The sequence below is a fragment of the Amblyomma maculatum genome, chromosome 1, assembly GCF_055883805.1.
Source record: "Amblyomma maculatum isolate TAMU_Amacu chromosome 1, ASM5588380v1, whole genome shotgun sequence".
Classification (NCBI taxonomy): Eukaryota; Metazoa; Arthropoda; class Arachnida; order Ixodida; family Ixodidae; genus Amblyomma; species Amblyomma maculatum.
The window spans coordinates 150,393,857-150,408,118 of NC_139344.1; the positions used below are offsets into that span (position 1 = coordinate 150,393,857).

Here is a 14,262-nt window from a genome sequence, read left to right on the forward strand (position 1 = left end):
ACGTTGATGCAATGAACTAGCCTGTCTACTGCCCTTACTGCCCTTTGTCCACTGCCCGTGAATGGACCCTTTGTGCTTTTTTTACCATTTCATTCACTTTTGTGAACTCTTACTTGTGTTTTCTTTCCTGTTTTTTCTTTCAAAATTCCTATCTTTCAGTAATGTTCACACCTCTAACTCCATGACAAGAACACATAAAACTAGTGACAAAACAAACATGAGATCAGGGCCTGTTATGGCCTGTTATGAATGTTTAGTCTCTCTCTTTTTTTTTTATTGAAGGGCTAAAGCTGATGCAGGCCATGGTAAAAGAGGGCAAGTGGGGGCGATTTCATTGCCATGGATTACTTTTCTACATGCATGACACATGAACCTACTGACAGCAGACTAAGCACCAGCTATGTTGTTTTAGGTCTAAATGGTGGTGGGTAACAAAGCAGTGGCTACAGCAAAGACATTGCTAGACCCCTTTGACTTGAGTATAACCAGGTTCAGTTGTAAAGGGGTGGCATGAAAAAAATGTCTTGAACTTCATGAAAATTAACCTGCACTGTGGGAATGCCTAGTGATTTAAGAAGATCTACAACTGTTGCATATCTTTGCAGTTGTGGAAGAAGAACTAGAAGCTGCTGTACTGAATGACAGCCAAAAGCCTCTTTGTTGTCTCTGGATGGAGCGGCGCTTTACTCATAGGGGACCTCAGCGAAGCAATAGTGTTGTCGGAACACTTATTGAACCAGCAGAGGGCAGTGGTCCTGTTGACCTCTCTGACTCAAAAAGGCAAGGTTACTCTTCTTTACGAGGTTTGTGCTGTTAGCCTTCATCATTTTTTCTTCTCTTGTGCCCCCACCCTACCCTCAAACGTCTGCCATGTCACTGTGCTTGCATAGTGTTTTAAGCCATTGTATTACTTGTGTCTTGTGCAGGTACAACCTAGTCAGGGCACAGCTGGAAGACAGACTGCCCGAATCACAGAAGTTGGTGCTGCGCGTTAAATGGTCAAAGGAAGGACCCACTCCTACTGAGAATGCTGAATATTTCGATGAACTAAGCACCACACTGAGCCGGGATTTGAAAGCAATGGTGGACACGGTTGTTGAAGAAGACACAACTGAGGAAACAACTCGGCCATGTCGAGGTATGTTCCAAGGGCCTATGTATGCCTTTTATTTTTGTTGGTTTATGTAACAGTTTTGATGTGCATGATTTTAGATGTTGTTATAATGTTATGTTAATTGTGGTCTCATTTGAAACTTTCAGCTGTTCAGCTTTCAATTGAACCGTTTAGTTCAGTAGACAAGAAATGGCAAATAATTTGTTCTACCAGGTTATTTAAAGTAGCATGAATTAAAAAATCCTTCTGTTTGCTGCCCCGCCGTGGTGGTGTAGGGGTTAGGGTGCTCGACTGCTGTGCCCAAGGATGCAGGAACAAATCCCAGCCACGGCGGCCGCTTGATGGAGGTTAAAAGCAAGGTGCCCGTGTGCTGTGCGATGTCAGTGCACGTTAAAGAACCCCAGGGGATGGTAAAAATTTCCAGAGCCCTCCACTATGACGTCTCTCAGCCTGAGTTGCTTTGGGACATTAACACGGTATACCTAACCATCCTTCTACTTGCTCTAGGCGACCGACAGCGACACTGCATCAGATGAAATGGGTTTTAGCATAGTGCCTGCCTTATCCTTCTCTTTCTTGGTGCATTTTTTTAATATGCAATAGTGTGAACTGTGTGCACTCAATTACTTCAAAAGCAGCTTAGCGTGCAGACATTGTACATCAGTGACCATTTCTCTGTGTGCTGTGCAGGCATTGAGCAGCAGCTGTACGTGGAGCTGGTACAGCAGGCACAGACTTGCTTATCACTTTCGGAAACCTTTATTGGAAGAGCAGAGATGCTGGCCCAGATGGAGAAGTATCTCCGAAGCAAGCTACGCAACCCCATAGTGTTGCATGGCACCAAAGGCAGCGGCAAGAGCAGCCTGCTGGCTAGAGTGGCACAGCTGTGCGAGACCTGGGTGCCTGAGGCACCGGTCATTGTCCGCTTTGTGGGCACATCGCCTGATTCAGACACTCAGGAGCAGCTGCTGCGAAGCATTTGCGAACAGTGCTGTGCGCTTTATGGAATGCATGCAATCCTGGCATCTAAGGTAGGTGCCGCTTTCTGATGGCTTTCTTGGGGCATACATCTGCCTGACGTATGTTCTCACTTTTTGAAAGGAAGATGATACCAGGATGTTGTGTGCGTGCTAGTGTCTGGACATTGGAGTTTCACAGAAAACATTACAAAAAGCACTACATCATACATATGACAAGGCAAAGCTGTAATATCATGTGTAACTGGATACAGTTATGGTGCTTGACGGTACTGTTTCTTAAAGATATTATTTCAGGTGCAGTTATAAAACCGGAAATATATGTGTTAGCTTCATCTAACTTTTTCATGGGGCAGAGATGCTAAATTTCAAAGCCCAACAAAGGGTATACTAGTTTGTTTTCTCTACATATGGGGATGCCACCTAGCCATTTCCAGTATTCGGCATCATGAGGAATATCAAGAGTTTCAGTATTGGGCAGCATGCGGGTTCAGTATTTCTGTCTGCACTGAAGTTGTCATCAAGAGATGGTGGAATGTGTTAGAAAGATAAGCAGATGAAATTTTTTGCACCAAAGATTTCGTAGCACATGGAGTTATTCACTGAGTGTAGACAGCGCAAAAAAGACAAGGACATATGAAGTACACAAACGAGCACTGTTTTGTGTATTTCCAGCCAGCGCTCGTTTGTGTACTTCATACGTCCTCGTCTTTTTTGCGCTGTCTACACTCGATGGATTACCAACTTGCCCAAGCGTATGTCTTAGCCAGGATTATTCACATTGCGGCCAGTTTAAGCTGTCACACAAGGGCCTTGTGCTTGTGCTGGCAGAAACTTATGGCAAAAAATAGCTTGTGATTAATTAATTAATTGCATTGCATTTAGTCTGTTCTTATGATTACGATAGCTGTAGAGATATTTGAAGGCACTAGTATAGACAGGTGAAAGCTTTGTGTACATACATCTTCAGGCTATGGCATTTATTTAATCACTCGCATAGGCTTTCTGTAATTCAGATTTGTTGTTTTGGATAGTAAAAGTGAAATTGCATGGCACAACATTCACGCAGTGGATTGTGGCAAAAGCATAAAAAGGCATGAAATGAAAAATTGGATTGTAAATTTACAGTTCACTTTTTCATTTAATGCTTTTCTGTTTTCGCGCATCCTATTGCCAGCACCATCCTGTGAGGGGCGTTGCTGCTTGCACAGGTTATTTCATTCGATCATCTGATCTTCTGGATCTTCTGTTAACTTTTTTTTACTAAAGGGCCTATATACCTCTATTGGTAGATTTTGTTTTTTATGCCAAATTTTATTTTTGTTGTTGATTTTACATACAATATTTTTCTTACTTCTTTTTTTTTTTTTTTCCAGAGCATTGCTGAGCAACGTGAGGCATTAGGTGTCCTCTTGGACAAGGTTTCACACCAGCGACCTCTCATTATCCTTCTTGATGGATTGGACCAGGTGACCAAGCACAGTGCTTGCAGCTTTGACTGGCTGCCATCCGAATTGCCTCCTCATGTCAAGGTGGTGCTTACGGTTCGGGATGGAAGTAAAGAACTTGAGGACCTCAAGGTGAAACGCTCTGCCATACAGTGCTCAGTCACTGTAAAGCACCAGTATTATTACGTGGCATGATTTTTTTTTTCTTGGTGAAGTGCAATGCAGTACACTGTGCCTAAATTATGCTGTAGAACATTGATCCATGCCCCTATTTAAGCAACAGTCCTTTTGGTAACATCTAGTCTTTTCCTCTGGTATTTTAAAATTGTTACTAAGCATACAGGGTGATTTTTTTTAACCACTTCCAAGCTTGTATTTTCAATACTAGACCCTGCGGTCTGCGCAGGTGAGTAAGTGGACATCATATGTGTTATAGAGCTTGATGATTACACAATTAACTAACTAAAACAAACTATTTAAATTTTTGATTTTTATTTTAAGTGGTTATTTTATATTGCGGAATTAAAGGCCGTCAACATTGAAGCCATCAACATCGAAGGCTAGCCGCATTTTTAAATTTTTCTTGTCAAGGGCACCGTTTGTCAAATGGGGGACATCCGAGCACCAAATGGATGAGCGGTTTCAATTTTATTCACCTAGTTTAGTTAGAGACCGGCTTGGTAGAATTTTTTTTTTTTAAAGCTCAGCCAGGCTTTCTTGGCGGAGGTTAGGTAGCGAGGTCCGGCTTCAGTCAGACTAATTTTTACTGAACAAGTTATTCTTTTTCCTCCGTTTGCGCTATAGTGTACTAGAATACTCTCTAGTGGCGCGAGCGGCGAGGCGCAAGCAAGCCCTTTTCTAACTGACGCCATAGTCACAGGAATTCGCGGAATTTTGAAACGTTAATCTGTTATCTTAGGTTTTTATCTCATTTACTAACTAGAATTGCATATTTATTCCTTCTGGCTGCTCTCCGCGTGACAGTTACAATGACTAGCCTTCTTAAGGATCAAAATGCGTGTCCAAAAACCATGCCTATAGTAACTAAGCAAAGATACAACATTCCTATTGTCGCGTCGTCGGCCAAACTTTGACTTGCAGAGTGATTTTTTGGAGCGAAACGCCATCGCAGAACGACAACCCGTCAGCATGACATGCAGAGCAAATTATCTGTGGGACTATTACTGTGCTTTGAAGGTCAAGACCCGCAAGTGATGTCATGTGTGTACCCACAACCATTTAATATTCACACACTTTCAGAAGTAAAGTGTTTACTCTAAATTTTATGCCGTATATTGAGCTCATAAATTGTTTAGTGAAGTTGATGTGCTTGTAGTTATGACCTATTTACCACTATACAGCAGTGACAACGCACTGCATAGTGTTACACGCAGTCCAGTTACTGTGGACAGACTTAGAAAGCCCCGTTGCCCATTTGCATGGCGTTGCCACTCTGACAGAAATGACAGAAAAGAATTCTTGTCAACTAATTCAGAGTTGGGACGCAGTGCTATAGCTGGGAATCGTGATTTTATTACTTGTATAACACCATGAATATGGTCCTGCAAGAGAAATATTACAATGAGATGGACGTACTGTAAGAAACATTCAAAGTGTTACGCCAATACAACATCTAGCTAAAATACAAAGTGGAAGTGGTTTAATTATGGTTCAACCAAGGTAGATGAGCGATAGCTCCGTATAGCGTTTGTTTTTAGATTCTCGCTGAGACCTTTTAAATGATGAGTTGCTCGTAGTATTATTTTTTTAATTTTTTAGTTACAATTAACTAACGGCACTTAATTTGGACCTGCAGTTAGCGTAGTTCAATCGTAATTGATATACGCTATCCCTCGATATATGACGTGAAACTGCAGCATAAAGTTCAGTATCAAATCACAAGTAACTTTTTTATTGGCAACTAATGAAGACTTATAGTTTGCCCGCAGCAGTGATACTCAACAGAAGCCATCAAACATATATGACGATGTTGGGGCATAAAGTTAGTTATTTATACCTAACTAACGAATTAAAGGTATTTGAATTAAACGTGCACTAATAGAATGATATGACTTGATTACATAAGAGAAAGTTCAGTTTTATTCACAATCACTAATTAACAGTGAATAATTATAGCCTAAAATTTGTCCAGTGCAGTTGTACTTGACACGAGCTATTAAAAACTGCATGACGATGCTGTAGCAAGTTGGATTTTTATTCACAGTTATGTAAATAATGCTAATTTTTATTGCCTGCAATTAGTCCAGTGCAGTTACACAAGTCCGGCAACATTTCCCTATATTTGTCATCCGTCATTGACCCCTTGCAAATACAAGCTGCTTCGGCATCCTGCAGTACAGCTGCAGCATCACTAACAAAGACAACTGTTTTTTTCTGTGCATATCATTCAGCTTTTCCTCCGACAGGCTTGAATACCACAGCTCGCTCATGCGTAAACACAAGCCTTGCTTGTATTTTCAAAGAAGACGTAGCAATAATAGCCGAAATGTTTGTCCTCGATGTAGCACCAGCTCGGCGAATGCGACGGAGCGCCTGAAGCAAGAAAGGCAATTATTCTGTAGCAGCCAGCTATCTCAGCTCTTGATGTTCGTTGTCAGTGCTGTTCACGTCCTGACATGGCTTCTTGCTTTGCGGTGGAATTGTTTCACAAGCAGATCTTTTCCTTTCGTTCCTCCGTTTAAGTGTTTTAACAGAGAGCTGGGCTGAACACCCTGGAAGCAGCGTCGGTATGGAACCGGAAGCTAACGACTTCAACGCCGTCGATTGCATGAACGTAGTCGCACAATATGAGGTGTGCTTCAAAACGGTGCTCACGCACTGCTGATAGTTCTACGAGCCTCTTATCGTCCCTTAGCATGTTTTGCGTAGTTCCGCTCAAACTTTCCTCCCAACTCGTCGTCTCCTGGTGCGGAAAAAACTATGCTTTTGGCGCGCCCGGACCCGGGTAGCCAGTGCGGCAGCCTGAAGCAAAACAGTGGGAATCAGTCCTTTTTGCCACAGCTTTGTTATATTCCCTGTCACTGGTGCTACATAGTTCTGCTCACTGCTATCACTACTTAACAGCAATATACGAACGCTAAAGTGCAATTAATTTCGAAACAGCGCGCACGCGGGAATCACGTGGGAATCTGGCGTTTCCCACTCCAGCATTGACTATTGCATTGACTCTTGCATAATGATCGGAGGTTTATATGAAAGAATAGATGGGATGAAATGCAAGGCAAAGGGGAGGTACTCATACTGGGAGATATGAATACTCACATAGAAGAATTGAATAGATTTGTAAGACTGCCCCGGAAAAATGATGTTGATAATGTGTGAGCAGTACGACCTTATTATTGTAAACAGAGAAGCAAAATGTGATAGCGTAATCACATGGAAATCTGGTGTTTCCCACTCCAGCATTGACTATTGCATTGACTCTTGCATAATGATCGGAGGTTTATATGAAAGAATAGACGGAATGAAAATAGATGAGGAAAGTATAAATAGTATTGGGAACGCCCATAAACGGTTAATGGTAAGGTTTGGGTATAGCAGGAAGGATAACGCTGGACCGTAGAAACATAAGGCACAGTGCAGATTTTGCCATATGTACAACCAACATTTGATGGCCATATCAAAAGCGGTACAGAAGCACATAAAAAAAGGCACAGGTTGGTCATGAACGTATAATGAAGTGGTAGAAGTAATTCGGATGTAAATAGATTGATGCTAAAGAAGAACCAATGGAGAGGTAACAAGAAACCAAAGTGTCGGTGGGACGTAGATGTTAAAGAGGCAATAGCAAGCCGTCATGCAGCTTCCAGGGCCCACCGGAAAGCTGAAAAATAAAATAGATCCTTGCCTGAACTTCAGTAGAAAAGGGACGAATACAAAAAACAAAAGAACCAAGTCTATTTTTTGATACAAGAGAAAATTAATGCTACAACCGACAGGTAGAGGGCAGATATTTGAAAAAAACAATAAGCAGGCACCTAGAAAGTTCTGGAACCATCTGAAGGCACTTGGAGAGATCAGAAGAGATGCGTCACCATAGTAAGGACGAGGACGATAATGTACTGGAAAATGATGAGGCCATGGAATTTATTTGTGAACAGCTAGAAGAGGCTTTTAAAGAGTGTGGCAACGGCAGTGTTATTAACCTTGATGCGGGTCACTACAAAGAGGAAGTCTAGCATCGACATTGACAAATTGGATTGGGAAAGAGCGGAGAAGAAGATGCCATTGCATACAGCAACAGGTTTGGATGAAATGCCAATGAAACCAATTGCAGGGCTAGGTAACGAAACAAAAATGACCTTGTATGCTGCTCTGAGTAATGCACTGAAGAATAAAGATATCCCAGCAAGCTGACAAGAAAGTAGAACGAGCCTTCGATATAAAGGCAAAGGTGAAAAAGATGCATCAAGTCTTATAGGCCGTTAACAGTGACATTGGTATTGCATAGAGTAACAATGCAGGCAATCAGAGATCAATTACAAGGCTGGACTGAGAAGGGGGAGGTACTAGGAGAACTGCAGAACGGCTTCAGGCATGGTCGTAGACTAGACGATAATTTGTTCGCAGTCACGCAATGCATTGACAACGTGGCAATTGAAGAATGACCACTATGGATGGCGTTTTTAGTTATCCAAGGGGCTTACGATAATGTAAACCACGCTCTATGTGGCAAATTCTGGAAAAGGAGGGTATGGGCAAGGAAACAAGTTTATTTAAAGAGATGTCAAGGAAAATAATGTAGCAGTGAAGTCGCCAGCCTTAGGTGCTGCAAGAAGGGTTGCAGTTAAAAGGGGACTTAGGCCGGGATGTCCTTTATCACCACTTCTATTCATGGTCTACGTCAAAGGGATTGAACGAAAATTAGAATCGAATATACTGGATTTTACAATTTCATGGCAGAAGTGGGGTGAATTGGAAACTAGCTGTTTACCAGGATTGATATATGCAGATGATATGTTCTTCTAGCAGATGGCCAGAAAGGCCTTCAAGACTTGGCAGACAGTTTTGGAAGAGAGGCAGATGTTCTGAGATTAAAATTTAGTGCAGAAAAATCAAGAGTCATGGCTTTTAATTATGAGCCTGGCGCAATCACATTATAAAACTTATTACTTAGAGTTAAAGCGTACGAGTACCTTGGTATTTGGATAAACGATGGCACAGACTACTTGCAGGATCACAGAGAGGAAATTGAAAAGAAAGCAAAAAGAAATGCTGCTGTCATCAAAATTGCGGGCTCTGGGGGATAACAAATATGAAGTTATTCGAGGAGTCTGGAAAGGCGCAGTGGTAGCAGGCTTGACGTTTGCAAATGCTGTGCTGTGCGTGGGATCTGCCGCAACTTCGGTGCTTGAAATAAAGCAAGAGACAGTTGGCAGACTTGCTTTGGGGGCACATGGAACCACTACTAATGAGGCAGTTCAAAGTGATATGGGATGCGAATAGTAAGATGCGCTATGAAGAAAGGTTGAGGCAAATAAATGAAAAGAGCTAGACAGCAAAGATTTTCAAGTACCTGTACCGGTGCAGTATTGATACGACATGGAAGAGAAGAACTAGATGGCTTGCAAATAAATACAAATGTCTTGGGAAGAAAATGATAAAAATATGCCTTCAAACAAAAAGTAAAATACTCAGAAAATTCCTATTGGCAAAAGAGAATGCTGAACAAACCAATGATGGAGCTTTATAGGGCATCTAAGACCAAAATTCAAAAGGAAACTTCTTTTGACAATTCCAAAGGTAGTGGTTTACTTTTCAAGGGTAGGGCTGGGTACTTGAGGACAAAATGCTATTGGGAAAAATTTGACAGCACGGATGATATTTGCTGCTGTATGTAAAGCAGGGAAACAGTTGAATATATTATTACAGAATGTAAGGAACTTAAACCACCAGTGCACGATGCCGATGCAGGGATTTGAGAATCACTAGGGTTTCGGGACATCCATGGCAGGCTAAATAATGAAACAGTGGAAGCAAGTAAGAGGTGACTTGAGAATTGGTGGAAAAGGTCAAGGGAGTATAGTGTTGGATTGTGCAGAGGCAATAATCAATTAACCTAAAATTATATTGAGCACTTAACATATTACGAGCTAGGTGACACTTCTCATCACCCTTTTAAAAAGGGGATGCTAATGATTATCTGTATCTGTCTAGACATTAGTTGCATGTATTGTCAAAAGCTGGCAACACTTCACAGTGCTGTAGAAATTTATGGTGCTTTCTTTTTGTTGTTGTTGTTTTTCTTCTTTTTTGTGTGAAATGGAATGAAGTAGAAGGCCGGATCATGCATGTTGAGCGTGGCAGCGAAGAGGTGAATTAATCGTCCTATCGTCAAGCTCTATCAAACATGTGATGTTTACCTTGCTGGCAAGCAAAACATATCTGCACAGGTTTATCCCTCAATGGTTTCAAAATACAAGCATGTAAACAGTTCAAAAAAAATAAAAAATCACCCTGTATAGCTATGCATTGCAAGTTATGATACTACTTGCTGTGTATAAAATTACATTGGTTGGTTGGAGTACATTATAACTAGCCTCCCTAGCAACTTTATAGAGCAAAAACAGTTTTGTTTACTAAAAACATTAACAATTTGAAGCGAAACTACTGCAAGCTTGCTAAGCTTTCGAGCTTAGCTCGAGTGTTTGGCTCTCTACTCATGCATCTTGCATGTGCAGTAAATTTGTGTGAAGTTTTTGTTTTCAGATTGCACAGATTTGCTCACTTTATATGAAGTAACCTTTCTCGGTACACCATTGTTGCTAGCTAGTCCAGCTCATAAAGCAGTGACTCTTATAGACTATGTGGAGGTAGTGCCCTAAGCAGAAAGAAAGTTACATATATTGTTTCAGGAGTGCATGTTATCGAGCTAGTTCGTTCTGCATATTTAAGAAGAAATTAGCGCAAATACATGGACGGGGACAAAAGGAAAGAAAATGCGTACGACGATTGACAAGCGCTACTACAGTCAAACCCGAATATAACGAACTCGGATAGAGCGAATTATGTTTTATATCGAACACTCGAATTTCCGATAGCATTATGCATATAAAATGTATTTTTTATAACGAACTACACATCGGATATAGCGAACTCAGCGCGCGCGATCGGTCGCCAAACGCCCGCCAACGGGCGGGCCTTTGTGCCGGTTCCGAGTTCTCTCCGGGCAGCCCACGCTGCCGGGCCGCAATACTTCTAGCGCATGCCGTTGTCAGATGGGAGGGGGATTGGCGACGGCTCCGTTCCCCAAGGTCTCACACAGCGCATACGTCATCACGCGCCCGCTAGGGTGCTTCTGCGCCGATGCCACGCTTCCGTAAAACGCAGGAGGGGCTCTCTACAGCAGCTTCCACGAGGGACCCTCCTGTGCGCATGCGCGGCCGTCGCCCGGAGTAGCGCGAGTCGCCATTAAAATCCGCGCCATCGGCCAGCCTCTCTTTGCAGCGCTCCTATTCGGCAGCTGCCTACCATGTGATCATAGACGTTCGAGCAGCTCCGGACCTATTGCGCTTCGAGAAAGAAGCAACATCGGCCAGAACTGGTTTCAAGTTTGGGCGAAGGGAAGGCAGCCTCCGAACAACGAACGCGTCAGTGGCGAACTTTCCCGCATCCTCGGAGCTTTCTTTGTTTGCGTTTGCAAGTCGTGCTGCTGCTATCCTCACGATTCCGGACGTGCCTACGTTGCTGCTGGCTTGCATTCCGGCGCTACATCCTGCAAGATGACGACGAAGCAGCGGCGGGCCCTACCGCTTTCCGACAAGCTGGAGATAATTCGCCACGTTGGCCGCGGCGAAAAAAAGTCTGACGTTGCCGCGCATTTCAAGATTCCGCGGAGCACGTTAAGCACCATTTTGAAAAACCAGTCGGCCATCAGAGGCAATGCACAGGAACGACCAAATGGTGACGGCTTTCGCCACCGCAAGCCGGCTTAAGGTGGATTCACACGACGGACCGAATAGCGAAGCGATCGGTCACGTGACCTCTGATCCGGGGTCCGTTCGTCCGCGGCGTGCATTCACACGGTGGGAGAGAACAGCAGACGACAGAGCAGACTTAACTCTTTCTCCCAGAGCACTGCGCGAGAGGTGAGCCTTGTTCTGGCACACTGTTATCGAGGGTAGCCTACTATGGACGATGCGTGGATGGCATGGGTGGACGGTGGGTGAATGCGCGGGGTGCGACAGCCGGCAGCTACTGCTGCTGCGCCGTTTTGCATAGTTTTGCCAAAGTATTGTTGTGGTGACTGTTCTGCTCGAAGGTAGTTCTCTACACTATGCAGGCAGTTCTCAGCAGTGCAAGCGATAGCGCTTACTCTATGAGAGCTGCATGAACATGCTGCTTTCAACCCTTGGAAGACTATCATTCGGACTGCTGCCCCTATGCTCCTGGTACATACGTGCCAAATGCCAAAGCTTATGCAGCGTAACTGTAAGCGCGCGAAAGCGCTTGAGGAAAGCGATTAATACATTCAAGCGACTGCTCTGTGCAGCCACAAAACTCACGCATTCGGTATCGCGCAGTGCAAGAGCCTGCCACTGTAATTTCTGTGAAAACCATGTACAGCGAATGAAGGCAAAAACAGGCTAGTTCGACTCCAAAATAGGAATAACTGCCGTCAGTCGTTTGAAGCCGCCTCTCGCTTTCCTCCAGTGTTTTAGTGCAATGTATGTTACGTTGTTTATGCTTGGGCACCAGGAGCATAGCTGGAAAGCATTCCGCGAGAGAAATAAATAAATAAAAAATGTCTTCTTCGTGAAGGATCCGAATTGTGAAAAGGACACGCGGCCTTATCGCGAATTGCTGCTTGCGGACTGAAGCGAAGCAGCGGAAATCACTGACGTAGGGCCACGTCACAGCGAATCGTGAGTGTGATTCGCGATTTGGTCCGCCGTGTGAATCCACCTTTACGACCAAGTAGAGAAAGCGCTGTACCAATGGTTCTTGGACGTTCGCGCGCGAAATCTACTGGTCTCTGGCCCCATGCTACAACAGAAGGCAAAAGATTTTGCCTTCGTCCTGGACGTCGAGGGGTTTACAGTGGGCAGTGGTTGGCTCCAACGATTTAAAGACCGCTACTCCATCACCGGGAAGGTGGTTGCAGGTGAAAGCCAAGCAGTGGACGCTGAGAGTGCTGAAAAGTGGGTGCAAGACGTGTGGCGTGCTGTCACGGAGAGATACGAACCGTGCAATATTTTTAACACCGACGAGACTGCCTTGTTTTGGCAACTGCTGCCGAGCAGAACCTTGGCGCTAAAGAATGAGAAGTGCCATGGCGGCAAATTGAATAAGGCCCGAGTCACCGTTCTTCTCACGACAAACATGGACGGTTCATCAAAGCTGCGGCCGCTTGTCATAGGCAAGTTCAAGTCTCCTATGTGCCTGCGAGGATGCACTTCACTCCCAGTCACATACAACTCAAATTCTAAGGCCTGGATGACCAGAACGTTGTTCGAAGCGTGGCTGCGTGGCTGGGACGAGGAACTTGCAACGAGCGGGCGAAAGATTTGCCTCCTCCTCGATAACTGTTCTGCGCACCACTGCGGCGTCACGCTCAAGAACATCGAGCTTTGTTTCCTGCCACCGAACGCAACAGCGGTTTTGCAGCCCCTCGATCAGGGGATCATCCGCGCTTTCAAGCTGGGCTACAGGAAACGCGTCGTTGAGCGGCTGTTGGTGAAATTGCGGGTTAACGACGAGCTCAAGATTAATTTGCTGGCCGCAATAGAAATGGTTAACCATGCCTGGCAAGATGTGACGCAATCCACAATCCGCAACTGCTTCCACCATGCTGGACTATGTCGAGAGGATGCAGAAGCTGCTAGTGAAGCGCGCACTGTGCAAGATGACAGCGATGTTGCCACGCTGTGGGAAGAACTCGCTGATTTTCCGGACGCTGTGCCCGAAGAAGTTGCCCTGGAGGATTTTCTCACTGTTGACGACAACGTAGCCGTGACAGCGAGCCCGTTGGACTCGGAAATTGTTGCCGACATGCTGGCATCTGGTGCGAACGAGGAGACCGAGGAGCCACCGCCGGAGGACGCTCGCCCTCGCCCGACGTTGCACGAAGCCCTCGCTGCTACCGATCTGCTGCGCCGATACTGCTCCGGAATACAGGGAAGCGGACTGGAGTTTGTGGAAATGATGTCGCGTGTGGAAAGTGCGATTCTCGCTGATGGAGTTAAATGCAGTGTTCAGGCGAAGATCACTGCCTACTGCAAATAAGTGAGCATTTATCTGCAATAAATTTCTTTTGTAGATTCATGGTGAGTGTCACGGTTTTTCTTTAGTTAGTGCGTTTTCGCTGTGCTGTCTGGACATCGTGTATAACGAATTTGGTACTGAAGTTCATTATAAACGGGTTTGGTTATAGCGAAATACTTTATATAACGAAAAAATTGCGTTGAATTACGCAGTTCGTTATAACCGGGTTTGACTGTATCAACTGTTTATTGGGGTGTGTACACGAAGAATATAAAGGAAAATAGGAGCATGCTCAGATGGTACAGGCACGCACGTCATGCAACTGCAAATTGATTATGGCAAAAAGAATCAAGAAAAACACATTCAGCATCATAAATCTGCAGACGCATCACTCGCACAGTGATCAGATAATTTTTTGACATGGAAGGCCTCTAGCACAAGCCGAGCTTTTAGATTGGTACTCCTGCCTAGAATCTTAGTATTCTCAAATTGTGCCTTA

The 14,262-nt window shown here is 44.3% G+C and overlaps 1 protein-coding gene across 2 annotated transcripts in view; it reads left to right on the top strand.

Moving 5' to 3' along the window:
* Positions 1 to 14,262, top strand: part of LOC146204593 (NACHT and WD repeat domain-containing protein 2) — a 98,799-nt gene that overhangs the window by 46,954 nt on the left and 37,583 nt on the right. For both annotated transcript variants that reach the window (XM_084589276.1, XM_084589277.1), the window contains exons 6-9: positions 606 to 780; positions 927 to 1,138; positions 1,805 to 2,145; positions 3,468 to 3,671. In XM_084589276.1, coding sequence (XP_084445402.1) covers positions 606 to 780; positions 927 to 1,138; positions 1,805 to 2,145; positions 3,468 to 3,671 — 932 coding nt within the window. The remainder of the gene's footprint in view (positions 1 to 605; positions 781 to 926; positions 1,139 to 1,804; positions 2,146 to 3,467; positions 3,672 to 14,262) is intronic.